The sequence below is a fragment of the Mchenga conophoros genome, linkage group LG8, assembly GCF_057382185.1.
Source record: "Mchenga conophoros isolate Kocher_MC1m ecotype Shallow Benthic linkage group LG8, M_conophoros_male_GT1.1, whole genome shotgun sequence".
Lineage (NCBI taxonomy): Eukaryota > Metazoa > Chordata > Actinopteri > Cichliformes > Cichlidae > Mchenga > Mchenga conophoros.
In genome coordinates, this window is record NC_140533.1 from 7,987,948 (window position 1) to 8,015,159 (window position 27,212).

The window sequence follows — 27,212 nt, forward strand, 5'->3', positions numbered from 1 at the left end:
CACTTAATACTACACTATATAACTTTATAACACTTATTATTAAAAAGCATAGAATTATTGAGGCACTGCAAATTATTTAATCCCAACAGAAGCATAGTCGTCTTCTTTTTCTTTTTGCTTGCATTGACATTGCATGTTTTCTTTACTCCAGGCTGTTCCCAGTGAGTTGGTACGTGAAACCTCTCAGAAGAAAGTTTTGGAAACTGTGGGGAAGATGATCCATGTAATAGAGAAAGAGACGGATCCTGCCGTTTTGTCAGCCGCAGATAAGGGAAGAAACATCCTTAATGTTATAGGTGCTGGCCAACCACCATCTCCTGCATGAAATAGTCATGTACTGACATCAAATTTACCATATTCTATGTGTTTCCAGGTAGTACTCTGGCAGCCGCGTCTGAATCATCCAGTGGTTTTTACCCAGCCTACTCGGGAACTCTGCAGGGAGCATCAGTAATCTCCCTGTCAGCACTGAGTCATGCTGGAGCTCTAATGCGCACACTGATGCGTTCATATGTTTCTGGCGAGGTGCCTTTTTTGCTGTCCACCAACTATATCACCTCAGTGGGTTTCCAAGGAGACCCTTCTGATCTCCTCTGCCAGTCAAACCAGATAACGAGGCAGTCATCATTTCCTGACAAATCTAAGGCTTCTCATCATTGTCAGTTTACTATGCCCTCCTCCCTGATAGCTCATCTGGAGAATACAGAGTCTGAGGTGGTGCAGGTGTTGTTTGGTTTGGATAAACTACTGGATAACAACGCTTTACTGGAAGGAGCCAATCCTCCAATTTCCACCACTCTTGTGGCCATGGAGCTCAGCACTCCTCAGGGTCAGCCCATACCCATTGTGGGTTTGGACCCTGAACAAGCCATTCAGGTCGCCCTGCCAAATAAGTACTCGTTGGATCATGGAAATGAGAGAGTAGGTAAAGATAGGAATGGGACATGTCTTACTGTAACACTACCGACTAAAGGACAGCTGAACTTCACAGTAAAAGTTCCAGATAGCCTGGATGAAAATGCAGGTTTATATATCGCCTTCAAGTTCACCTTGGCGCCAGGTACAGTTTCTTTATTTTTTTCTTACTCTGGGTCTGTCCTGCTCCAGATTTGTTACCTGTTTCTGTTTTCATGAGTGTAGAAGTTTTAGCTAAATACCCATTACAAATATGAACACAAAAGCTACTATTTCTTAGTTTAAAGCCTCTTATTAAGTCAATACACAGTTCCTAAACTCTATGGGTCCTTTAGCATATCACAGCTCATTGCTTTTATAGCCTGATACTTAATGGAGCTCTGTGGGGTTTTCTTGCAAACACAGTTACAAAAGTTCATATTGAGTTTAGAACATTGTGTGTTTTTTAGGTCTGATTTTAAAGACATTAACCTCTTCTTTTCATAAAATATTCGCAAGGCTGATATAACTGTTTAACATCCTGGGCTGTTGTTTATAAATAAATACATTTACCAGGTAAAGAAGAGTGAGCTGGGGAGCTATCAGCTAATGCTTGCGCTTACTAGCTATCTTGATTACCAGGATGCATTTATGTTTTTACACCAGGAAAAATAGGTGTAAATAAGTGCTCTAGTCTGAAGCCTTGAGATGAGCAATGTCATCATCACTATTCTTGTGTTTTGAAACCAGATGTGCCGAGCTAGTAGCCAGGATCTCAGTGCAAAAATCCATACACTTATTAGCTAACTATCACAAACCTTAGCCAACCCACATAGCAAGCAGGTCTGGCCCGGATCTGGTATCAAGCCGGCACTGCTGGTTAATTTCTATTTAGTTCTTAAATAGATCCAGCACAGCACAAATTAAATTTCTTTTAGCAATTATTGTTTTTTTTAATGTCACAATTCCAACCCTGCTCCTTTACCCGGGCTTGGACCGGCAAAAGTGACCCGAAATAGGCACTGTGGTGGAGTTACTTTGTGTGTGTGTGTTTATAAGTAGTTTTAAACCTTGTGATCCACAAAACAGCATAAGAGTAAAAGAGTAAAAGAACTGACTGCGTTACAGCACCCGCTGCTTGTTGAGAGTAAAAGCGATACGCGCTTTCACGTCTTTTTTTAGCGCTAAGGGGTCTGAAAGCTTGCTAAATATAGCGACAAAGTCGCTAAGTTGGCAACACTGTGTGGGCCATGTGTAAGCACATTGTGTGGGACAGATCCGGGCCATACCAATTTTGCTATGTGGGTGAGAGTGTTTAACTCTAGCCAGGATAGTCATTCTTTCTGGTACTATGACCTAAATTTATAAAATGGATTAAATATTTTATTCATATAACCCAAAATGAATACAACGCCAAGGGAATTTTCTTATATACTTCAAAAGGACCAAACATTTTTTGCAGCCTCCTGGTGGCTGCTAAATAATATACAGGTTTAGAGCTTTTCAGACTCAAAGCTACTGTGCTATAAAAATATATATTTGCCCCCTTTCTTACACAATATTTTTTACACATTACACATTTTATCAAACCTGTACATTTCATATAAGAAGCCAAATCATAATATTAGACAAAGATTTAAATTATGTCTTTACTTTAGTAAATAATGATATCATTTATTAAGAGAAAGAAGTTATCCAAACCTGGTCTTTTATGAAATGAAAACAGATGCAACAGGAATCAAACCTTCCAAAAAGTTCAACTGTATTTTCCCCAAAAGTCTTGGGGATCATCAGGATGTTTTCCATGGTTTTTGCCATGGACCTCTCCCATGCCATCTTTGCCCATCTCTTTCTTATTATTAAATCTTGAACTCTGACTCTTAACGGAGACCTGCAGCTGCTAGATGTTGTTCCGGGTTCTTTTGTGACTCCTGGATGAGTCAGTGATGTGCTCTAGAACTAATTTTAGTAGATCGGCCACTCCTGAGAACATTCACCACTATTCAAACTTTCTTCCATTTCTGAATGTCTCACATCATACCACTTTTTCAAATAGGGCAAGGTAGATTTAAAAAGTTAAAAAAAAAAACCCCATCTATTTTGTATTTTTACAGGTTATCTTTGTCTAATGCTAAAAATTTGTTGGAAACATTGAAGTGTGACAAATATGCAAAACAAAAAAAGAATAGCACTGTACGTCTGTTGTGCATGATTCTAGTTTTTAGTCAGTTTATTACAGTCCATAGTGACTACCTCAGGGGGCAAACATCACAGTCAGGGAATAGCTTTTTATCTTTTTAGATAAATAAAATAATACTGTTTAAAAATAATCAGTGTGTTGCTGTTACTTTACTGTCAGTCCCGAACAATGCAATGACTACTATACTTACAAAATATGAATGCATTTTCATTAATAAATGTACTAATAACATGAGTGTACACATTTCAGGATAGGAGGTATCTTTCAGGACCAACCATGTAGTGCCTCTTGTACATAATTATTTATTAAACCTGCAATATATGTTTGTGCTATTATTAATAAAATTACTGCTTTTAAACTGCAATATCCACCACTAGGAGCAGCTCCACTGCCTGTAGGACATGTCAAGATTGAAGCAAGCTCTGCAGTGCCGAGGACCAATGCATCCCAGGATTCCCTGATGAGAGAGTGGGCTCTTACACTCTCTCATCTGGCCAGCTCCTCGGAAGAAACCATTTTTCTGTCTCCCCTGTGAGTCATGGCTCTCTTCTGCAACTCACTGCTCTAATTGCTCATTTTGATGAATAAAGATGACCTTCACATGAATTAATTTTCCTCTACAACAGTCTGAATGGGACAGATACGCCTCTTTCTGTCAACCTGAGTTCATCTCTGGTCGACGGCGGTCCAGTCAATGTGTCTGTGTGCGTGTTCAGCTCTCTGTGCCAGTACTACAATGTGAAGGAGAGGCGTTGGAGCCGGGAAGGTCTTCAACCACTGGAGGGCAGCACACTCCACACAGCGCTATGTCTCACCCAGCACCTCACCATGTTTGGGGCCAGTTTGTTTGTTCATCCAGGGGCTGTTGTTTTGCTACCACCTGTACGTGAGAACACAGAGGATTACAGCAGATGTATATATTTTAAAATAAAATAAATGCATGATTTTTGCTCTTTTCCTTCTCCCCCTATTCAAATCTGCAGTCAGGAGAACCTGTGAGGAACATGGTGGTAGGGATTATCTGTGCTGCCCTGGTTTTGATTCACCTGCTGGTGGGGCTCATTGCCCACAAACTGGACCACTTAGACAGCCTGAGACTGAGTCAGGTACCACTGTGTGGGCGAACCGGGCTGTACCACTACAGAGTGCTGGTAAAGACTGGCTGGAGGCCCGGTGCAGGTCAGCCAAAGAGAAGACATTAAAGAGACAGAAAATGAAAAGCCAAACATTACATGTAATGGCTGAATTATCCTGTTTGAATGCTTTAAAATTAAATGGAAAGTGATCGTTTCTGTGGTGCTACCCTTCAGGGACTACGGCACATGTTGGCATTAGTTTGTATGGTCTGAAAAAGAGCGGCTCGCACCATCTGCAGAGGGATGGAGCTTTCCAGCGTGGCAGCCTGGACCAGTTTCATGTGGAGACAGATGACAACATGGGCGAAGTCTGGAAAATTCGCATCTGGCATGATAACACAGGTACATTATGTGGTCACAATTACTGGACCAGGCCTCTTCAGTTATTTCCAGTTCTGTTCCCTCAGGTGTACAAAATCAAGCACCAGGCAATCTAGTCTACCTTTAATGATTTTCAAAATAGCAAACAAATCAAATGTAAGAATGATATTTCTTTTGTTTTATGTTTTATTTTGTTGTGTTTTACACACAGTCCCTTTGAACACGTGATCACATTTTCCTTTAACACCCCTCTGTTAGCATTTGGGAACTCAGGAGGGAAGTTGCTTAACAGTTTACGGCCTCTTTTCTCCTGTTTTTAGTCATAATGTCCAAGTTTTTTACTGGGTGACAGGTGTGAGTTACAGGTGTGAAAGCTGAGCACCCAACTCTTGCTCCAGAACTATACATTCTCAGCATGGTTTGGCATTGCCTTTAATTTCCGGATGACAACATATGGTGCCCCAAAACGGTATATATATTATTCATGAATAATGGTGCCTTCAAAGATGTTAGAGTTACTCATTAATGCCATGTACACCAATGCACCCTCATGCCACCACAGATGCTGAGTTTTTAATTGCGCACTCATAAAGAAATAAATAAGAAATTGTCCCCTTCTTTAATAGTCAGTGTACACGATTAGCAAAAGGAAAATAAATATTTTATTGGACAGTTTTCCATCTGAGCTTGGGAGCAAAAAAAAATCCCTTTTTAATTGGGAGAACTTTAAAATACAGCCTACAAATTTAAATTCTATTGTAATTTTCATCAAATTGAGCCTTAAATTTGAGCTACAACTCTGCAGTCGTGGGCTGGTTAGTTCACTTTATAATATTGCTCACACAGCTTAATTTATTGTGTAATTATGGTTTAGGATGCAGCACTTAGTCCACTCAGCATTACAACCTGCGTCCTTAAAATTATTGTGTGGTTAAAATGTAAGGCAAGAGAAAAAAGGAACTACTAACATATTTATTTACTGTATGATTTGTGTCTGCTTTATTAAAATATTCAAAGGTGTCCTTTACAAATGCTTACAGTACTTTATTTCTTCTTACCAGTAAGACCTCAAATTGTTACTCCCTCATTCTTGTATACTTCCTGGTAAATATTTTAAGCTAATTAAAATGACAACTTAATTTTGGATAAATTGTATCAGAAATACACAGTAAACTTTGGGGAAATTACACCCTATGTCATGTTTTATTAAGTGCTACCTTTTCTTTGCATGGTAGAGTCCATACTTGCCTCTGTGGACAGACACAAAACACCATGTTCAATAAAGTGTTCCTGTATTTAAAGTGTAAGTATAGGGATTAACTAGAAACAGTTTTTCTAGTGAATGAAATGTGTGATTAATTAGTAACAGTAAGTGTTTAAGACATGTCTGCATGTGTGTGTGTGTGTGTGTGTGTGTGTGTGTGTGTGTGTGCGTGCGTGTTCACATGCATGTAAATACAGGTTTGGACCCATCATGGTATGTGCAACATGTGGTGGTGTGGGACCCTCAGACAGACCACATGTTCTTCTTCCTGCTAGATGATTGGCTCTCTGTTGACAATGAGACGAACAGCACAGTGGAGAAGGAAGTACTTGCCTCTTGTAAGGTTACAGATGTTACTCTGAACTCAACTGTTTAAATGGAAAAGCACTAAGGCCATTTCTTAAGCAGACCTATCAAAGTTCCACTTTGTGTGCTTTCTCTTCCTGTAAACTGAAATATTTTTCTTTCATTGTCTTTGAACCGTTCCATTTGTCCCAAAAGGTCCAGAGGAGCTCACTCTATTTAAAAGGGTGTTCACCTCCCAGCTGATATTTGGCATGGTCGACCGCCACCTGTGGCTATCCCTGTTGGAACGCCCCCCTCACAGCTGTTTCACGAGGGGACAGAGAGTTACTTGCGGTGCCCTTATGCTGCATCTCTACCTGGCACTGGGGGCTCTGTGGTATGGAGCTGTTGGCACTGTGGGGCACAGGTGAAGTGACTGAGAGTACTCAATACTCGAAGATCTAATAATTCCAGATATAAGCCAGTAGATTATTGATCAAATCGATATGTGTTCTTTATACTCAAGTGGACCCATTTCAGCCCATCTGCTCGCCAACGTGGAGACGGTTGCTGTGGGGATGACTGTTGCTGTGCTGGTGTTTCCTCTCCAGTGTTTCCTCTGCTTCCTGTTTAGAAAAGCTCACAGTCGGGTAATTAAAAACAGTATCAACTTTTTATTTTTATTTTTTTTTAACTAGTGAACCTATTTAAAGTAACTTGAAGATCGTGGGGGCGATCGTGGCTCAAGAGTTGGGAGTTTGCCTTGTAATTGGAAGGTTGCCGGTTCGAGCCCCGGCTTGGACAGTCTCGGTCGTTGTGTCCTTGGGCAAGACACTTCACCCGTTGCCTACTGGTGGTGGTCAGAGGGCCCGGTGGCACCAGTGTCCGGCAGCCTCGCCTCTGTCAGTGCGCCCCAGGGTGGCTGTGGCTACAATGTAGCTTGTCATCACGTGTGTGTGTGTGTGTGTGTGTGTGTGTGTGTGTGTGTGTGTGTGTGTGTGTGTGTGTGTGTGTGTGTGTGTGTGTGTGTGACTGGATATGTAACGCGCTTTGGGGTCCTTAGGGACTAGTAAAGCGCTATATAAATACAGGCCATGCATTAATTTCAAAACATTAGACAGAATACTTGTGCCATCAGAGAGTTGCTGATTAGAGGTTGTGTCAGCTGTGCGTCCATGCTTTGTTTGTTAAACACTCTCACGCACGTAGCAAAATCGGTATGGCCCGGATCTGGCCCACACAATGTGCTTACACATGGCCCACATACCGCAAAGAACAATGGCCCTTTGGTGGCCCAGATCTGGTTTGCCAGATATGGGCCAGCACAAGGCCAGTTGTAGACACACTGCTGGCCCTGTGCTGGCCTATAACAGTTTCAGCTCTGGCCCCAGATGTCAGCCTAATGTGTACCTTAATCAAGCCATGTAATACCAACATGTGCTGGAACATGATAGTGCAAAAGTAACATGACAAAACTCTGTTCAGACAGTGAATGGACTGATTCTTATATAGTGCTTTTCTACTCTCCCAGATTACTCAAAGTGCTCTATACAACATCCCACATTCACACACTTTCTCTAAGCTGAGTTCTTACTAACTACATTCATACACATTCACACTTATAACATGCAGACAGGGATCGAACCACTAACCTTCCGATCAATAGGTGGCCTGCTCTACCACCTGAGCTACAGTCACCCACTGGCAAAGATGAGTAAACCCTCACTAGATTTTGGATAAAGTGTAAACTCACAAACCTGTCAAACCTGCATTTGAAACGTTGGCTACCATACCAGTATAGTATTGCAACATGGCATTTGGGTCTTCTAACTAAAATAAGAAAATAGGAACATAAATAGTGCCATCATTGCCAGACCTGGTCCACATCTGGTTGACATACATCCTGCCATGACACCAGTCAGTCAGAAGTGCCAGCTTGATACCGGATCCCAGCCAGAGCTGTTTTCTATGGGCCTGGGCCACATGAACCAAACCATAATCGTGCCAGATATGGCATGCCATCACATAGACAGTGCCATCTATGCCAGGCCTGGCCCATATCTGGATGACATACGTCTTATCATGCCAGAAGTCCGCCAGCAGTGCCGGCTTGATACCAGATCCGGGCCAGACCTGCTTGCTATCTGGGCACTTGTGTGAGAGTACACTCAGAAATGTTAACGCTGCAGGTGTATGTTTACATGTGACTCAGGTAACTGTGGACATGTCAGTCCCTCCCTCTCCTGTTTGTCACTCTGTGGAGATGGACGTATTCCTTGGCCAATCGGAGTTCTCCTGCCCTACTTTTCTGTCTTTGCCAGATTCCTCTGGCCGAGTCACTGACAGTCCTTCATCCGTAAGGACATGCACATACACAGTATACTTGTTATTTTACTCCTGTCTTTTTCTTAGAATAACTCCAGTTGTTATTCTATCTTTCTCCAGTTGCCGGAGAGTAAGGCCTTAGACTCCAGCATCCTGGACTTCTGGGCTGCCTCTGGTTTGGTGCCCAAGAAGTACGAAGCACATCAAGAAGATGGCATCGTAGCGTGGCCATCATGTGACAGCCTACTCAGTCTACCAGTGGGTTCAAGCCCCTCCAAGCCAACCTTAGCCCCTGACCCCTGCAAGGCTTCATCTGCTCGTCAGCTAAAGCGGAAAAAGGCCTTGATGCAGCTTCACTTGACGCCGCACAAATCCCCAGATATGAACTCCAATCAAGTCCAAGTTCACAGCCACAATCTGACAACACTTCTTACGCTTTCCGGTAAGAAACTGTTAAAGCGTAATTAATTTCTGCTATTGAAGTGAATGGTCTCCAGCACTTTGCTTCTTGCTGTTTCTTGCCGACTTTCTTTAAATTAAAATGATTCCAAATCTGTTCTGGGAACACCAAGTTTTCTGAATAACATCTGATTCTGTATTCTTGTGTTTGGTACCAGAGGAGGATTTACTCATGTCTATTGAAGCAGCAGACGACACAGCAGATGCTAAAAACAGCAACTCAGACAGTGGGCGGGATTCTCCGAGAACAACATCCTCAGTCTCAACCATGTAAGGAAAATAAAGATTTATTTTTATGATGTTCTTTATTGACAGGTAACATTCTGTATCACTTCAACTTTTTTTTTTTTTTTTTTTTAGGCGGAGCACCTCCTGCAGCAGCTGGTCAGAGCACAGTGAGGATAACTCCCAGTATGGCACTGGACTCTATGAGTGTCCATCCGTAGACTCGATGGCAAGCACCTTCCTGCCAAGCACTTCTCCTGACTCCACATGTTCCTTCTACACGACACGCATAGGTACCATAAAAGGTTTTTCTTGTTAATTGTACCCACAAATGTATTGTCAAATGTACTCCAGTACTCCTTCAATGAGTGGATACTGTTTCAATAAAGTGTTTTGGGATGGCTTAAGAATGGGAAACAGATCTGTGTGGGCACCTAATTCCTAATGCAACAGCCCAGTAATGGAGCAGGTCCATAGGGCAGATCCGTATCTGCAATCAGTCGCCCATACTACATATACAAATACAATTCACAATTATCATTTTAGCTAACTATATATAAGTTTAAGGCCTTCTCTATTACAAAGCACTGTACTGGGGAGAAGCTGAATATAAGAAACTGAGGTAGTCATCACTATTTCCATGAGTCCCTTTACAGTTAACCCTGGTTTGGAATCTTTTTGTTAGACTATGAGACAAAAAACATCCTATCTAGAATTTTTTATTCACATTTGGAGATTTTATTTGAACAGGTGTTGCTCGGAGTCAGCCAGGCAGGCTACTTCCTCGCTGGGCGCTGCGTGTCATTTATCCTCTGCTCGCTTTGCTGCTTGGAGCGTGTCTGGCTGTGATGGGACTCTATGGAAGCTGCTTCTCCAGGACAGTAGTACTCATGTGGCTGGTATCAGCTCTTTCTGCCTTTCTCACCTCTGCTCTGCTGCTGGAACCTCTCAAGGTGAGTCAAGCATGTGGTCCAGTTTGTTCACCTCTCAGGGTTTTGGCAGATTATAACTACTTTGACTTGCATGACTTGCATTTGTATAATGTTGAGTTGACGAGACAGTTTTTATCTTTCACGCACTCCTGCAGTCACACACTAATCTACCAATGCTGAAGCTGGATCATGTGCACTCACACAAAGTTCAGACGTTCCAACAGTCATTTCAGTCTAATCAGACTTAGGGTTGCCAACTCCCTGAAAAATAAATAAGGGACACCTCGTGGCCAGGGCCGGGCAACCCAGTTGTCTTCACCCTTCCCAGTGTGGTAGCTCTTTTTTTGTGTGTGAAATTATTTTTTAACCATTTGACTTGAATTTGATTTAAGCAGATGCATATTCTTTGTGATATGACCATATGGGAAACAAATGATCATTTAGCCATTTATTTTTAGCTCACAATGACAACATTAACACAATAAAACAGGTCTCTTTCTTAAACAGAAGCCTGTCATGCTTAACTTTTGAGAATATAAGTAAATCTTTCTTTAAAAGAACTCTGTCCTGCTTAACTTAAAATTATATAAATTAATAGAAAACAATAGAAAGAAAAATATTCTTGTAACAGTGCACATATAGTGCATTTAGTACAATTGGCTTCAGTTGAGGTATTATTTCAGCTTTTCTAATGCTAATCAACTGCTCCTGTTTGTAAACCCGCTTGTTCCCATGATTACGCATCATAACTCATCATCATTATTCATCTATGTATTACTTTTATGTATTAGTGATCTATTTGTTGTAATCATTTATCCTTGCAGTTGTTTATTACACAAAATAAATTATATTATCACACTTCTGGCCACATAGCCCTGATATTCACCGCACATGCCCATCATAACCTTAACCAGAGGGTTTAAAAAAAACAAACCAATGTTTACATACCATATCTGCTTCTGCCGTGGCCTGGTGGACAAGAAATTGGTAAAGGGTTCCCCGAGCTTTCATGCCCCTCGTGTTCTTCATGTGCCCACCATTAGAAGCATGCCTATGGAAAAAGTGCGCCGGCACACAGTGCAGTGCGCTTTATAGGTGTTATCGTGCACTTTTCCAGCCAGGTGTTTTCCTTTTCCCAGTCCTCCCTGTACTTTTGCAGCCTTTTTTTTTCTTTCTCTGAGCGAACAAACATTGCTGCTCTAATGCTGGGCTCACACTGTGCGATTTTTGGCCCATTTTGAGACGATTTTTGAGTCGTGCAACCGATTTGGTGATCGGCCTGATTTTGGCCTTCATCGTGGGTTGTGTAGTATACGTGGGGTAACGAGAAGCGATTAACACCTCACGACCAGCTCCCGATCATCAATCGCTCGTGAGGGTGTCACCACAGCCGCTCACACTGCTCACACGTAAACGTCGGTGAAAAAGACGGAGCAGCACGGCTGTGCAGCGTGTGATCTGGACACAAGCGATGGAGGCACAACTTGTAGAACTTTGGAAAGCTCATCCGAGCCTTTTCGATGTGGCATCACAAAATTATCACGACCACAACAATCGTGAAAATAGTTGGATTTACACTGTTGCTCAATCACAGCTGCCTGATTAATGTTTTTCATTAGCAATTTAGCAAAGTTGATGGTGGTGGTGTGTCTGTGTGAGTGAAAGACAGAGAGAGGGAGAGCGAGCGACAGATTTTCTGTTATAACCTTCATTTTATGGAGGCACAGTGTGAGCACTCAGGTCGCATCAGAGCATCGGGCCGTATAGTGTGAGACCTGCATCGTGACCTACAAACTTCTAACCCCTGTGAGTCAATCGTGCAGTTTGAAAATCGCACAGTGTCTGCCCAGCTTTAGGTGTACTGTCGTCCGAGACTTGCACCGCAGTGACGGCGTTTGTTCCCCTGTTGGACATGCTTCTTGTTGTGGTCATCTGTTGTCTTCCGGTATTTTCTCCGTAAGCGACCTTTCCTCGACCAATGAGATGAGCGGTAATCTGAATTGTCATACTCGAATTGTCATAAGTGTGCTGTCAGCTCATCGGTCACAAAGCAGAAGAGGGGCTGGGAATTATGTTTTCAAACAAAGCGTTAATTCCATTAACATTTATAGACTACTTTTGATTCTCACTGTATTACGGGACAAAGTGCGTCCCTTATTAGCTCAATACGGGACGTGTACTTTTGTTTCGAAATACGGGACGATTCCGTTTTTTAAGGGACGGTTGGCAACCCTAATCAGACTTGTCCTTTGATTATCTCTTTGATTATGAATAAAGGCGATGTACTGTTAGCAAACTGGAAAGAGCTGATTAACACTCATTGTTAACACATAAGGGTGGATATTCAGACTTTCTACCCTCTCTCAGATGTCCTGACAGGAAGTTGGGGCAAGGACTTCAATCTCTCTCCATCCAACCTCTCTTGACACCTGTTTTTCAGGTGTGCGTGCTGGCCTTGATCTACACAGTCCTGTGGAGACCTGTGGATCCAGAGGTGGAGGAGCAGCTGGCTCAGGAGGCCACTGTGGTGAGGCCGTTTGGAGAGCAGAGTGGGAAGGTCCGACCGCCATGCGGCTACGGCCTGCTGCAGGCGAAAGAGGAGGCTCGCAAAGTCCAAGCACTGCAGTCAATTATGAGGGTGAGGAGAAAATATTTAAGATTTATTTCTGTCTGGGAATTTTTCTTCCCAGACGTCACACTTTTTTTCTTTTTTTTGCAGCAGTGTGTGTGGCAGCTGTTATTTCTGTTGCTGGTGCTGATGGTGAACTACCAGGATGCAACTGAGCAGGGACAGGCCAGGCTTCTGCACGCCACCATCAAACAACGTCTTCACGCGTCACCCTTGGGGTTTCCCAACCTCACCTCACTCAAAGGGTGACACCAAACGCCACACAAACACAGCACACTGTCGCCACACAGTGTAAAATGTGGGGACAAATCTCGAGTTCTTTAAATTCAAAAGGTCAGAAAACATTTAGATGTTTAATGATTGTTGAGCTAATCGACAGAGGGGCAGATTTACTTAAGAGGGCAAAATAGCATGTGAGGGCAATCCCCAAATAGCGCTAATAAATGTGGTCAGTTTTACAGGTGAAATACAAAATTGGTGCTGTTTTTCTAAACAGTTCATTTGAATAACAAGCGAAACAAAAGACGTTTCTTTTTCAGCGTCAATTATTGGCACAATCAGCAGTAAATTGTGCATTTCACACATTAGAAAATCTGTTTGCACGCTTGATTTAAATTTCCTGTTATTTGTGGCTTAAGAAATCTCTGTGTTTCCACCATTTATATGCACTTTTGTAACTGCACTTTTTTATGCAAGTTTGCACTAGAGTAACGTGTTTGCAATTCTGGTCCCAACTCGCTGAAAGAACTGTGTCAGATTTATGCTGTTTATATCAGACATGATAAGAGCTGATTGTTGTGAACTTTGACCTTCTGGGTCCCCCCAAATAAGTAATTACATTTTTTCTTGGTATCTATACATGACATAGCAAACAACAAGTATGTGCATTTGTGTTTTCTTTAGCTATCCTAACCGTGGAGCAGCTTTTTCATTTTTCAGTGGAAACAGAACAACGTCGTTTCAACAGTGATTGCTGGGGAAATCACTCGTAATGAAATTAAATGATTTTGGTTTTTTATGTGTGTAAATTGTCGCCAAATCTGAATTTTTTTTAATGCAATTATTTTTTTCAATAGTGACATATTTTAAAAAAGACAAGATTTTAAATGGCATAGTATTACTATAAAAAAAAACAACCAAAATTAAGCACTTAATTCCAAGTCCTTGTTACAACCATTTAAAAAAATAACAATTGGAGTACAATGAACGATTTTCCTGAATATGTTTTATTTGTAAAACAAATTAAATTTATGATCAAAAACTGTTTTAAAATAGTTTTGTTTGTTTATTGTTTTATATACAGAATACACAAATTAAAAGTATTAGGTATTAAAATGGTTTTAAAAAGGCCAATCATAAAAGTCTGCATTGTGCAGCTGTTTTTACTTATTTTAAGTACATTTAAAAAGAACAAAGGAAAAAAAGGATCATATACAAAATAATATTTAACAGTTCATTTAATTTTTTTTAAAAATTCCAGGATTTTTCCAGTTATCTAAAATGATTTTTCAAGTCTTCCTTTAGTTTTAGTCACAATTTTGATGTACGTGCACAATGACAATAAAGGGCTTTTCTATTCTATTCTATTAGTGTCACGGCTGCGCTGGCAGCCCGTGGGGATGAGAGAAAGGAGGACCCAAATGCAGGACTCTGGTGATGATGACAGAGCGTTTTTATTTACAGTGCAGAAAATAAAGACAACCAATAAATCCCTGTGTGTTCCCGACTCCCGTTCCGTGTCTCCCTTTCGTGTCTCTGCTCCCTGTGTACCATCCACCGGCTGCTTCCTCATTCCCGCAAATCCTCCTGGTAAACGCACACAAAGGCAGCCTTCAGAAAACTCTAGAATCGCGGCAGACTAGCACTTACTGGCTTGCTGGGAAACTAACAGCTAGTCACGCATAACAATCCTGCGTTGTGGAGCTCTCAGCCACACTGCTATGTAGCTCCCCGACGACGTTAGGTCAGCTCCAGGTGTGTGTGATGATCCAGTTGGCAGGGCCACACCCACCATGCCTAAAGATGCCCGACACAGCCGCACCCTTACACATGCACACCTACATACGCCTATATATAGAAACAAAGGACAGCAGCACAATACAAGGACACCGTACCCAATATATTATGTAAGTCCATAATTGCTCACCTTAAATTTACTGCCTGGTAATTTTGCTGGGGACTACTTTCATTTATGTGTCAATACACGTTTGGTGGACTGCATGAAACAGTGTTTGTGTTGCCTCCGGAGTGCAACTGTTCAGCTTATTCTACTCTTTCTTCTTGCAGCTGGTTTGACACAGAGCTGTGGATCAATCACACCTTGGTGCCACATCTCCACCAAAACCCCTCACTGCGACTCGTGGGCTTAACGCAGCTGCAGTACACACATGCGCTCGGTAGCCAGGCGGTTCACCTTCAGTCAAACAACAGTGGAACGATACCCGAGCTCCTCACTGCCCTTCACACGGCAGGAAGAAGCAGGAAACAGTAAGTGGAATTGTCAGAGCAACATGAGTGCTTCTCTCAGACATGCTGAGTGTGTTCATCAATACTGTTGAATTGACTCTTTTGCAAATAATGAGGCGTGTGAGCCCATTAGAAGTTGCCAAAAAGCAAAACAATGGAACGTTGTTTTTCTTCTGAAATCAAATGGAGCATTAACACGCAAACGACCAAAAACTGTGGTGCACATTTTGTCTGTGGTGTCCAATCATCTTCTAATGTCGTTATTTATCTGTTTGTTTATGGCCCACAGATTCTTGCATAACATTTACCCTCCATCGTAATGATGAACTCAAAGCTTTTATTTACGCATGGGTCACGCTTATCGAATTGCATTCATTTACATATTCAGTCGACAAAAAAAGGACAAAAATAAAAAGGTGAGTTTTTATTTGATGATTTCTTTTCCTTCGCTCCAGGTTTGAAGCTCTTTCTATAGAGTTCACTCAGTACCACAGAGAGTCTGCTTTATTTCTGTGCGTGTACGTAAAACTTGAGCAGACTCGGACACAAGCCATCACATCCTGTCTCTCTATCCATCCACTCCTCATCCCTTTATCCGTGTCAGGACTGGACCTGCAGACGGCACTTCCGGTAACAAATCCTGCAGTCTTTCAAATGAAAATCTTTCACCATAATCTGGTATTTAGAGCTTAATAGTTAATAGAAAGTACTTCTTCACCCAATCCAATGACTTTATACCGCAGATTCTTCTGCTCATCTCTGCTCTCCTGACTGTACTTGGGGAGCTGTGGTCTGTGGCCACTGAGCGCACCCAGTATCTGCATCAATGCCATCACTGGTTCCAGCTGCTCCTTGCCTTCTTGTTGCTGACAACAGCTATCCTGCAGCTCCGCTTCCTGTCTTGTGCGTCGTCATGTGTTTCCCAGGTAAAGAATAACATTTTAAAAATCCTCCAAGCAAAACAAAATTAGTATTCAACAACCTTTATGTGCTATTTAGCTGCGGTCCCAACCAGACAACTTCATCAACTTCCACAGTGCTGCCCTTCTGTCACAAAGGTCCTCTCAGTGTGCAGCCACCCTGCTCACTCTGCTTGTTTTAAAGGTGAAGTATTGTCTAACACATGTCCACAGATATTTCACTTTGATTTAAAAAGAAAAACAAAAAAACCCAACTCATTCCCATTTCCAGCTGCTGGGAACCTTACGGTTTGTGCAGAGGTGGGCTGCGATAGGCAGAGTGTTGCACAGAGCCTGGAGGGAGCTGCTGGCTCTGGCTGTCCTACTACTGCTGCTGATGCTGCTCTGCACTCACCTTGGGAATGTGGTATGAGCAGAAAAACATCAGCTTAAGCAAAGATATTTAAAAAGGCGAGATGAAAGATATTTGATATGGTTTGTTTCAGCTTTTTTCACAATCAGTAGAAGGTTTCCTGTCAGTACAAGACACCAGTGTCTCAGTCTTGTCCTTTCTTCATGGTCGGATCGTCCTGCAAAAAATCTGCCAGGTCCACCCCATCCTGGGCCCTCTCTATGGGCTGCTTCTCATGGGAGGAGGTGTTTGGGTTTTGGCTAGACTCTGTGGAGCTGTTCTTATCCATACTTACAGGTACACAACATTACCTTTCTTTAGATGCTACGTTTGCTTTAACCAAAGTTAGGTTTTGTTCTTTTTTCAAAGACAACAGAGTTTTGTAGACTGTCGAAGTTGTTAGCCCTTGAGAAACTGTGTTTTAAAGACAGAAATAGCCCTTTAAGCCCTTATAGGCCTTAAACAAGTTTATAATCTTGCCATACTGACATCTGATGTTTGGCAATTTGTAGCTGTGAAAGTCTTCTAGGTGTCTGGTTACCTAGAAATTCCATCTTAAGATAGAAAGATAATGTCACGGTTCTGGGTCCTTTTGACCCAGCATTTTGAGTTTTGTGTTCTAGTAATATTTTGTATTACGGGTTATGTTCAGCTCATTTGATTGTAATTGTTAGATTATAATATTATTTTATGCCATGTTATACCCCTAATTAAAGATTGTGAATTATTATGTAGTTTTAGTTTGCATTATTCTCCTGAATTAGAAGAAGCTGATAACTATTGCATTAGTTAAACTGATTTGCATTACATTAGACTGCTGATTTATTGTGGATGAATGATATTGTTTATGATGCATTATACTGCTGAGTTATAAGAAATACTGTTTGCAGAAAGTCATCGCCTTATTTGTCTGATTAGAAGAGAACAGAATATACTGGAGAGGTTTTCTGCCCAATCTCAGCAGGAGCAGATAAACAGGGAGCCAAGGTCGTAGCTTAGGCGCTGTGTGAGAGAAAGCATGTGAATGTTTAGGCTTTTTATGATAAGGTGGAGGCACCAGAGGCTATAAGAGTTTGAGCAATGCTCCACCATTTTGAGATCTGAGGCTGTCTGCATACGGTGTCCATCTCCCACGCGTGTGTTCATTAAAATCATCGTTTGACTTAACCCGGCCGGACCAGTGTTGTTATTGTGGTTTTTTTCTCTTGTCTCCATCCCCAATATTTTGAACCTTAACATAATGTAAATGGGAAAAAAAAAAAGGAAGATGATCTGTAAATCTTTTAAACATCCCAAAGTCAGCAATACCCATGAGATCAGAGATGCAGGCTTTTGAGTGCTGATAGCAAGCCAAACTTTCTTTTTCGATTACGTTATAGATGTCCTGATATCTTTGTTTGAAAATTCTTGGCAGACCTCATAATTCATGGCTTTGTATATGATGTTATGTTATCTTGGCCTAAACTCAGCAAAAGCGCTACCAAACCGTGATGGTACCAACCCCGTGTTTCACAAATGGATAAAGTTCTTTGGCGATGGCAAAAATAAAACCTCTTTCATTGCAAAGAAGTTGCACTTTGTAACCCTGCACAGTATTACACACCTTACTGTTGAAGTGATCTTTGAATTTCTATTACTTTTGTGATAATAGAGTAATGTTTTCAGTAAGAATTTCTGTATTTCCACAAAAATATAAGTGGTTGACAAAATTTTGAGTGCCACATTGTATCATAGGAAGTTTTGTTAAATGGCATGTTGTTTTGAATGTTTTGCTGAAATTTACTGAAGATAGAGCCACAGAGGGATCTTAAGTTTTAATAAACCATCTTCTTTCGTCTTCTAAAGGGCAGAGCAGGCTGAGTTGTTTCATCCAACCATTAAACCTCAGGACTATCAAATGGTGGAGTTCTTCATCAAAAGGCTCAAGCTATGGATGGGACTCACTAAGGCTAAACAGGTGAATAGACTGCTAAATGTGAAGCATTCCATCAGGAAGGCTGAGTAACTAAAAATTGTAGCTGTTGTTGCTGATTCTGCACATTTGTTCCCCTTTCTAGTTCAGACACAGGGTGAAGTTCAAAGGCATGGGCATCCCTCCTTCCAGGTTTTCACAGGAATCTTGTCTCTCCACCTTGTCTTCAACCGTTTCTTATTCCCGCTCCCCTTCTTCGCCCTCCGCATTCTCGTCCCCACGTCCTCTATCCTCGGCTCTCTCCAATGGGTCTAAGGACTCGTCAGTGTCTGAGCTTGGTTTTGAAGTCCAGCAGTACCTAGACAGTCTGCTGCCCCGTGTTACTGCTCTGTTATCTCGTTTTGATCGGGTCAACCAGATAAGTGAGGACATTTACAACCTAGAAATTAAACTGGATGAGGTTCAGACCAGGAGAAGGAAGACATGGATGAATTATGAGAAGAAAAGTGAAAGAATCTTTGGAGAGTTAGGAATACCAACAGGCGCAGATGAAGGAAGGATAACAGGAGAAGTTACTCACAGGAAGACCAGTCTCCATCATCCCAAGCTACCAGTCTCCCTGCCATTTACACTCCAGTCCTCTGTCCCTTCAGTGTACATGTTTCCCAATACATATATCTCCTATTCCGAGTTTGAGTCAGTAGCAGTTCAACCTCAGCCAGCTAGTGTTGTGCACTCTTGCGAAGTTGCCGACCCTACACCTGGAATCAGTGTATTGTATTCAAAAGCTTCTCAGTTTGAAAAGTTCCCCAGAAGAAGAGCGTGGCATTCTGGGAGCTCTCATTCAGCTGATGCTGCTCAGAGGACATTCCAATTGTTGGAAGTTTCTCCATGTGGAAACGGAGAAGAAAATTCTGCTTTTAATCCCAGACCCAAAAGTGAAGAAGGCTTAAGAAGATCTATCGGGGATGGGATTCCAGTAAAGAGGAAAGCTTGGATCTCTGAAGGACCAGAGACTGAGTGAGAAACATCACAATGGAAGAAAAATGTCTGTGTCTGGAAAACAGAATCATTTGAAAAAAATGACCAAAATGAAGACACATGTTTTTGCTGTTGTCCATTTTATGAACATTTTACTGTACTTTACAACATTCTATAACTCTAAGTGGTAAAGACACTGTGCTGTAGATATTCTGCTCTGCAGATGAATAAAGGCATGACCATTTGATTCAGACATTGCAATATGTTTGAAATCCACTCCAGGAACAAGCAAAAGTCCCTCAGATAGCAATATTAAATTATGAACCAAGAAATTGTTTGGCAAGAAGCAGGAGCAGCAGCAGGTCAGCTTATACATAAAAAAATTCCAAATAGCAAAGAGCAGGAAACTAGAAAACATCCCTAATTAACAGAATGTTACAGTTTAATTGGACTTTATGCTCCACATCTTTGAACAGAGAAAGTGTTCCCTCATAACATTATGTGTGTACTTCTGTGTGTTTGCTTTAAGTGTTAACATAGCCTAGGACTATTTTACATACACATGTTATATTGTTACCTAACCGAAGGAATAGAGATAATTTAAGGAACAACACATTCTGACATGTAAGTGCTGGAGTGACAAACCCAGTCAGTGGAACCAATGCTGGATAAATGGGGATAGTTCCATTAGGAAGAGCATCTGGCATAAAATCTTAGTCAAAACAAACTTTCAAATTCTGGTTCATAAAGAATAAAATTTCCATACCAGATTAATAGGGGCCAGGTTAACAATGACCGCCTCCGGTACTGTTGGCCAAGAGTGTGCTGGTGGAAACTGTGCTACTGCTGGCAGAAGACAAAGGAAGAAGAAAGGGGGGGCATGTTAGGAGGGAGCCAGAGAGAAGGAAAGGCAGGAGTTTTTATGTAAGAGTAGGGACTTTAAGTCTAAAAGAGAGAGAGAGCTGACTTCTACCATGGTGTAGATATGAACAGAAATGGAGGATGGGTGATCTTAAAAGAAGATTATGTGAATAGTGAGTATTAGGCATTTAACATCATTTATATTCTGCTAAAGTTTCGTTGTTAATATAAATGCAAATATAATACAAATAAGCCTACAGTTTAACAACCCCTTTATAAAAAACTTACATATAACAGAATAACTTATTGTTAACCTCACTGACCTATTACAGTGTTCATAAAGCTCCACTGTATCTCTCCTCCAATCTGCATATCGTACAATAAACCTGTAGCCTAAGACAAATGAACAACACCGAGTAACACAACTAAAGTTATGAAACAGCAACTACTTTGTCCCAGCACATAAGCAACAGTCACCTGTGTGTGTGAGGAATAAAAGAGGAACTGTCTTATTCTTTTACAAATGAAGTCATTAGTTATAAATCACAGCCTTACTTATTTGTGTACAGCATACTCTCTCAAGTCATCTGGTTTGACCAGTTTTCTAGCCCACGGTGAACAATGTTTGTTGACTTATGACTCAGCTAAATTTGTGCTAATTATATATCTTGTGTTTTAGCATTCATAGTTTCCCTATTGACAAAGGTTTTTTACTCAATTTGAAGATTTAATAATGGGCCCTTTGACCCTGTTCACAGTCAGGTCTGCTGTTCTAGTTTTCATTTTGTCCCACCTTCACATTTGTTACAGTAGTCTTCATCTTTTGATTAAACTGTCCTATTGGTGAACCCAGTGCATGCCATGCTATGAGGCTATCTGAAAGACTTGTTTATGCTTGGTTAAGAAGTTAGATGAAAATTAGTGAGATGCAGTATGGCTTCATGCCAAGAAAGAGTACTACAGTGCAAACATGATGTTTTCTATGAGAGCAAACATCATATGCTTTATCTGCTTTATCTACCAATAAAAAAAGATGGCACACGCCAATTTGTTAGACTGCAAAAAAACCCCTCTAATTTTCTGCTTCTAACTTCAGATAAAACTGAGATAAAACCTATTGTAATTTGACATAAAAACAGGTTATCAAGCCAGATAGTTACTCTGGAAGACATTATCTTGGCCTCCAGTCACACTGTGAGGAATCTCACAGCCATTTCAATCAGGCTCGTTTCCTCGGTGAATATTAAACATCCATCCATTCGCTTATCCTTTTCAGGGTCGCGGGAGCCTATCCCAGCTGTCATAGGGCGAAAGGCGGGGTACACCCTGGACAGGTCGCCACTCGCCAGTCTGTCGCAGGGCTAACACATAGGGACAGACAACCATTCACACTCACATTCACACCTAGTGGCAATTTGGATTATCCAATTAACCTATCCCCACAAGCTGCATGTCTTTGGACGGTGGGAGGAAGCCGGAGTACCTGGAGAGAACCCACGCAAACACGGGGAGAACATGCAAACTCCACACAGAAAGACCCCGGCCTGATGGTGGAATTGAACTCAGGACCTTCTTGCTGTGCGGCAACAGTGCTAACCACCGTGCCACCCTGGGAATATTAAACAAACGCGTTTAAATGCTTTCTTGCATTTGTGTAGTATCGCTAAGGTTAGAAACACCCTGTCTCAAAGTAAGGCTAAAAAACTAGTTTGTGCATTCATTGCTGTGGAATGCTGTCCAAGCATGTGGGATATTCACTCTTCCATGTTTCTTTCCTAATTAAATGTGTATTTTTTAACTTCTCATGTTCCTTAAAGCTGGAGTGCTTCTGCTACATCTCCCTCCTAGTCTCAGTACCATGACTGCCTCACTGGCTTCAGTGTTGGAGGTCACAGCCTGGAGAACCTGGTGATGTCATCAGACAATATTATTCCATCTTTAAAAGAGACCAGACTGTAGTGGGTTTTACCAAAGCTATATAATTACTCTGAAATCACCCTGTCCTTCAAGAACCTGTACATGTTTGTGTTACCATTAATCTGTAGCCTACAACACAATGAACAGCACAGAACAACACAGCTGAAGCTGTGACGCAGCAAATACTTTGGTCACATGTGTCAATGGGGAAACTATAAATGCTAAAAAAAAAGACATTTACAAAGCATAATTTCAGCTGAGTCATAAAATCAACAAACTTTGTTCACCGTATACGTTAGACTCGTCAAACCTGATGGCTTAAGAGTATAACAGAGAACAATATTTGTGTACTGTCAGGATTAAGGATGTGACTCCACTTAATCATTAAAATATGTACAAATAGCAATGTGCCAAAAAATACATTTGTTTGGAAATGTTTCTATGTACAGCACCACTGAAGCCTACAACAGAATGATCAACATTGAGCAACACAACTGAAGCTATGAAACAACAATTACTTTTCCCACATGCGTCAGTGACAAAACTAGAAGTTAAAAACATGACACCTATGTAGCTGAACAGTCAACAAACATTGTTCACTGTATGCTAGACTGCTCGTGAAACCAGATGGCTTAAGAGAAGTAGAATATAGCAGATACATAGGGGTGATCCTGAAGCCAGTTTGACTTTCTAAAAACAACATCAGTTCACTCAAAAACTTGGATCCACCACCCAAGGATGCTAATACCCCAAACCACACATTCTAAAACACGGCATTTGCGTAGTACGAGTTCAGCTGAGTCATAAAGTCAGCAAACTTTGTTCCCTGTAGGCCAAACTATTCATCAAACCTGATGGCTTAAGAGAATAACAGAGAACGATCTTGATGTACTGATTACAGATGTCATTTATTATCTGTTCACTTTGTCAAGAATGAGAAAATTCCCTCTTTTACAACATCAAAGATTTGCAAGCGTAGGAATTTATCAAAGAGAACATAACTTTATACACAAACACACACACAGAAATATATATATAACATATAACAGCTCAGGTTAAGCAGTTTGGAGACAAAGTTAGAGGCAAAGCTGAGATGCAGACAAATTATAGTGGATATATGGATGAGATGGGGGCAGACGGTGACCCTAAAGCGAGCGGTTGAAAGTAGAAGACATTTGTTGGGATTTTTGTTTGTATGTTCTTTTTTTTCATCTGCGTGACTTATTTTATCTCACCTGAAAGGGATTTCATGTTCCAAACCCCTTTTCCGGTTTTTCCCATGAAACTCAAATGAAGTCTATGCGCGTTCACAAGACAGTTTAACCTGAGTACACTCAGCCTATGGTGGGGATATGGAAGCGTTGAGCCAATGAAGATGAATTAGTTGTACCACTTTATACTCTTGTATTCTAGGATTGACTCTAGTATTGGCTTTCACTAAAAGCTAGGAAGGCGTTCATCTTGGATGATTTCATACTGAAAACCAAAGTCAGGCTTGCATCTGTAATTACAGTGAAAAGGGGATTACATTTACTGGTATTTATGTAGTACTTTTATACTAAATTCTAGAACTTAAAGTGCTTTCTTTACTGCAAGGCTCATTCACAAACATTCATACAAGTGATTTTTTTTCTACGCCTAAGCACGTTTAACCTAATACTCACACACTCTGACTCCAGGGGAAACACGTGAAACGATTCAGGGATCAGTTTAGTGCCCAGGGATACTTTAGCATTAAGTTAGTGATCACTGATCTGATTGGTAGATGGCCCACTCCCTACCTACTGAGCTACAGCCGCCCTGGAGGATGCACTGCTCTTACACATGTGCAGGAACAATGCTGAACAAACGTCTGCTTGCATTTATGCTTATTGTATGTATTTAAAAACTGAATTCAGCTTTTTCATCACTCTCTTTGTGTATATGGCCTTTATTTATTTGTGCATTTATTTTTACATCAGCCAAGAAAACAAACTGGGATCACCTCTGAGCATTATAAACTCACAAACACACTCCATGTCCCTCATTTGGGATGTATTAATGTGGTTATCCTAGGGAGGCTGCCGATAATAAAGTGAAAAATATTAAGTGACATTAAAGTATTTTAATGCTTTGGAGACTTACATATATAAAATCTATTAAGAGTAAAATCCAGTTTGGATAGTTTTTAATTGTTAATAAACTCTGAAGAGGGGAATTCCAGAAAAATATGAGAACCTCTGTTTTCATCCACATCGGTCTGAGAGGTAAAGATGTGGCAAAATAACGACAATAGCACTAAAAGTTAGTTTAAGGGGATCACTTTTTTACACTTGCTGCAACAGTGAGTTTTATGTTAAGAAACTGATGATATACTGTCCATTTTTATTCTCTGTCTCTTAAGCAGTAAGTGGTTCTTTGTTGTTTGGCTGGTGGCACTGAAACAGGAAAATCCAGCTGTCAGCTGTAATGTTTGGTTTGATAAAGCAGTTTGTAAATGAAGGCTATGTGGAGGAGACCCTGTGTGAGTCAGATGACAGACCAACAAGCTCAAGTCAGAGACTCTGCGTGGCGCAGTCGGCTGGTGCAATCAGCACCGCGTCAAGCGACAAAATAATCATTTTTTACCCAAGCACATCAAAACAGTTTCTACATGCACATCACATCACACCACGAACATAAACAATTTTCTTACTGAAGCACGATCAGGAATCCCATCAGTATGTCCGCAGGGAAAACAGGTCGATGTCTGTGATGGGCCAAAAAGGGGACAAGATGACTCCAAGGGCGAGATGACGCACTTTTTAGAGCCTTTTCTTTTTCTATACTGAAACAAGAAGGCGGTAAACATGTTCTGAAACTTGAAGTGCTTATTTCTTAGAACCAGCAACATCTACGTCAGCTTTTTGGAGCAGGTCTCCATGGTGTGAATTAGGATTTATAGTTCTCTCATGAATGTCACCAAAACTTAACCTCCTCCATTCTCCACACTCTTACAGAACGTAGCCCACAAATTTCAGCTGAAAATCAGAAGCACTGGCTGTCTTTACACTGCGACTCAGAGTCAAGTTGGCCCCACCTTCAAATCCAACAAAAGTGGTGTCACACGTTTGTGCTGTAAAAATCGTTGTTTGTGCTGCTATCATTTAAAAGATATTAATAAAAGTTTCTAGAGGTCATCAGAGGTCAACCAGCTCCCCCCACATTAACGGAAACAAACAAAACTGGTGTCAATCAACTGTGCTATGTTTGTGCTGCTTCAACTTCCCTCTGATCAAGAGTATTTTGTACTCGGGAAGTTGCTGCCACGTGAAAGAATATTTCATTATGATTTGTAGTTTTCTCTTCATAACCTTTTGTTTGAGAGGGAAATCCATGTTTGTGTCTTTTTGTGTCTCCCTCTCATGCAGACGAGGGGTTTTCGCACCTCTCCCTCTTCTCACTGATTGTGGTTGCCATAGCAACATAGCTTTTTGGCTATGCCACCCTTTCTTTTTCAGGCTAAAACTCATCAAGGCCGATTCTGTGAGTGTTTAAGAGGGTCAGTGTGCCCTCTGTTTATCAGGACCATTCAAACACAGCTATTATTCATCACAAAAAACATGCTCACATCTTCAAGCCAATACTTCATTATATGACTGTCATTCAAAGTTTTGAGGGCTTACAGGTTTTAAAGGAAGTGGATTAGATATTCAAAATAAAAGCTCCTAAAAACCAAAGCTACTTATCACTGGCCTTTTATCATGCTCCATTTTATCAGAATCAGAATCAGAATCAGAAAGGGGTTTATTGCCAAATGTTGAGCAGGTTTACAACATTAGGAAATTGCTGCGGTGCTTCAGTGCAAACATAGTGTCATAAATAGCACTTAAATAGACATGAAAAAATAAAAGTAGGGATAAGAATTAAAAGTGCTACGTAGAAAGATATGTGCATGAGATATATACATGAGATATATACATGAGAATAAGAATTAAGAGTGCTACGTAGAAAGATATATACATGAGTGCAGGTGGTGATCAGTGCCAAACATGGAATGATGCAGTGAACACAGCGTAGGGTCATGTGTTAGTGGTGGGAACAGTCATATGGTTATTGTTCATGTGTCCAACAGCAGAGGGGAAGAAACTGTTCTTATGGCGAGAGGTTCTGGTGCGAATGGACCGGAGCCTCCTGCCTGAGGGGAGCAGGTCAAACAGACTGTGTCCAGGGTGAGAAGGGTCAGCTGAGATCCGAGCTGCACGCCGCAATGTCCTGGAGGTGTACAGGTCCTGCAAAGATGGGAGTCTGCAGCCAATCACCTTCTCAGCAGAGCGCACAACACGCTGCAGTCTCTGTTTGTCCCTGATAGTGGCTCCAGCGTACCACACGGTGATGGAGGAGGTGAGGATGGACTCGATGATTGCAGTGTAGAACTGCATCATCGTCCGTGTTGGCAGGTTGGATTTCTTCAGCTGCCTCAGGAAGTACATCCTCTGCTGGGCTTTCTTGATGACGGAGGTGATGGTGGTACCCAGGAAGCGGAATGAGTCCACAGAGGTGATGGGGGTGTCAGTCAGGATGATGGGGGGGAGTGGGGCTGTGTGCTTCCTGAAGTCCACAATAATCTCCACTGTCTTCTGGGCATTCAGCACCAGGTTGTTGTGGCTGCACCAGGACACCAGACGTTCAACCTCCCTCCTGTAGGCAGACTCATCCCCGTCCGAGATGAGTCCAATAACGGTGGTGTCATCTGCAAACTTGATTAGCTTGACAGACTGATGGGTGGAGGTGCAGCAGTTAGTGTACAGGGAGAAGAGCAGAGGAGAAAGAACACAGTCCGGGAGTCCGAGACATTCTTTCCCAGCCTCACATGCTGCTTCCTGTCCGTCAGGAAGTCAGTGATCCACCGGCAGATGGGATCAGGCACATTCATCTGGGAAAGCTTGTCTCGGAGATGGTCTGGAAGGATGGTGTTGAAGGCAGAGCTGAAGTCCACAAACAGGATCCTGGCGTAGGTTCCTGGGGAGTCCTATTCCTATGGACTTCAGAACAATGATGATGACCTTTAAAAAAAAGGATTGGCTATCGCTTTCACAGAGACTTGGTGAGACTTGGTGCACACATACATATGTA

At 41.5% G+C, this 27,212-nt stretch overlaps 1 protein-coding gene across 1 annotated transcript in view; it reads left to right on the forward strand.

The window, feature by feature from the left end:
* The window catches only part of pkd1b (polycystic kidney disease 1b), a 33,100-nt gene extending 13,022 nt beyond the window's left edge, over positions 1–20,078 (forward strand). Inside the window, exons 18-41 of the mRNA XM_085283802.1 lie at positions 152–296; positions 374–1,060; positions 3,472–3,625; positions 3,721–3,976; positions 4,078–4,273; positions 4,405–4,572; positions 6,013–6,153; positions 6,317–6,527; positions 6,627–6,750; positions 8,313–8,456; positions 8,546–8,867; positions 9,043–9,154; positions 9,245–9,402; positions 9,860–10,062; positions 12,482–12,679; positions 12,761–12,915; positions 14,957–15,157; positions 15,592–15,766; positions 15,880–16,062; positions 16,136–16,240; positions 16,328–16,462; positions 16,542–16,744; positions 18,293–18,404; positions 18,505–20,078. Coding sequence (XP_085139928.1) covers positions 152–296; positions 374–1,060; positions 3,472–3,625; positions 3,721–3,976; positions 4,078–4,273; positions 4,405–4,572; positions 6,013–6,153; positions 6,317–6,527; positions 6,627–6,750; positions 8,313–8,456; positions 8,546–8,867; positions 9,043–9,154; positions 9,245–9,402; positions 9,860–10,062; positions 12,482–12,679; positions 12,761–12,915; positions 14,957–15,157; positions 15,592–15,766; positions 15,880–16,062; positions 16,136–16,240; positions 16,328–16,462; positions 16,542–16,744; positions 18,293–18,404; positions 18,505–19,383 — 5,367 coding nt within the window. The 3' untranslated portion in view covers positions 19,384–20,078. The remainder of the gene's footprint in view (positions 1–151; positions 297–373; positions 1,061–3,471; positions 3,626–3,720; positions 3,977–4,077; positions 4,274–4,404; positions 4,573–6,012; positions 6,154–6,316; positions 6,528–6,626; positions 6,751–8,312; positions 8,457–8,545; positions 8,868–9,042; positions 9,155–9,244; positions 9,403–9,859; positions 10,063–12,481; positions 12,680–12,760; positions 12,916–14,956; positions 15,158–15,591; positions 15,767–15,879; positions 16,063–16,135; positions 16,241–16,327; positions 16,463–16,541; positions 16,745–18,292; positions 18,405–18,504) is intronic.
* The last annotated feature ends 7,134 nt before the right edge of the window (positions 20,079–27,212 follow it).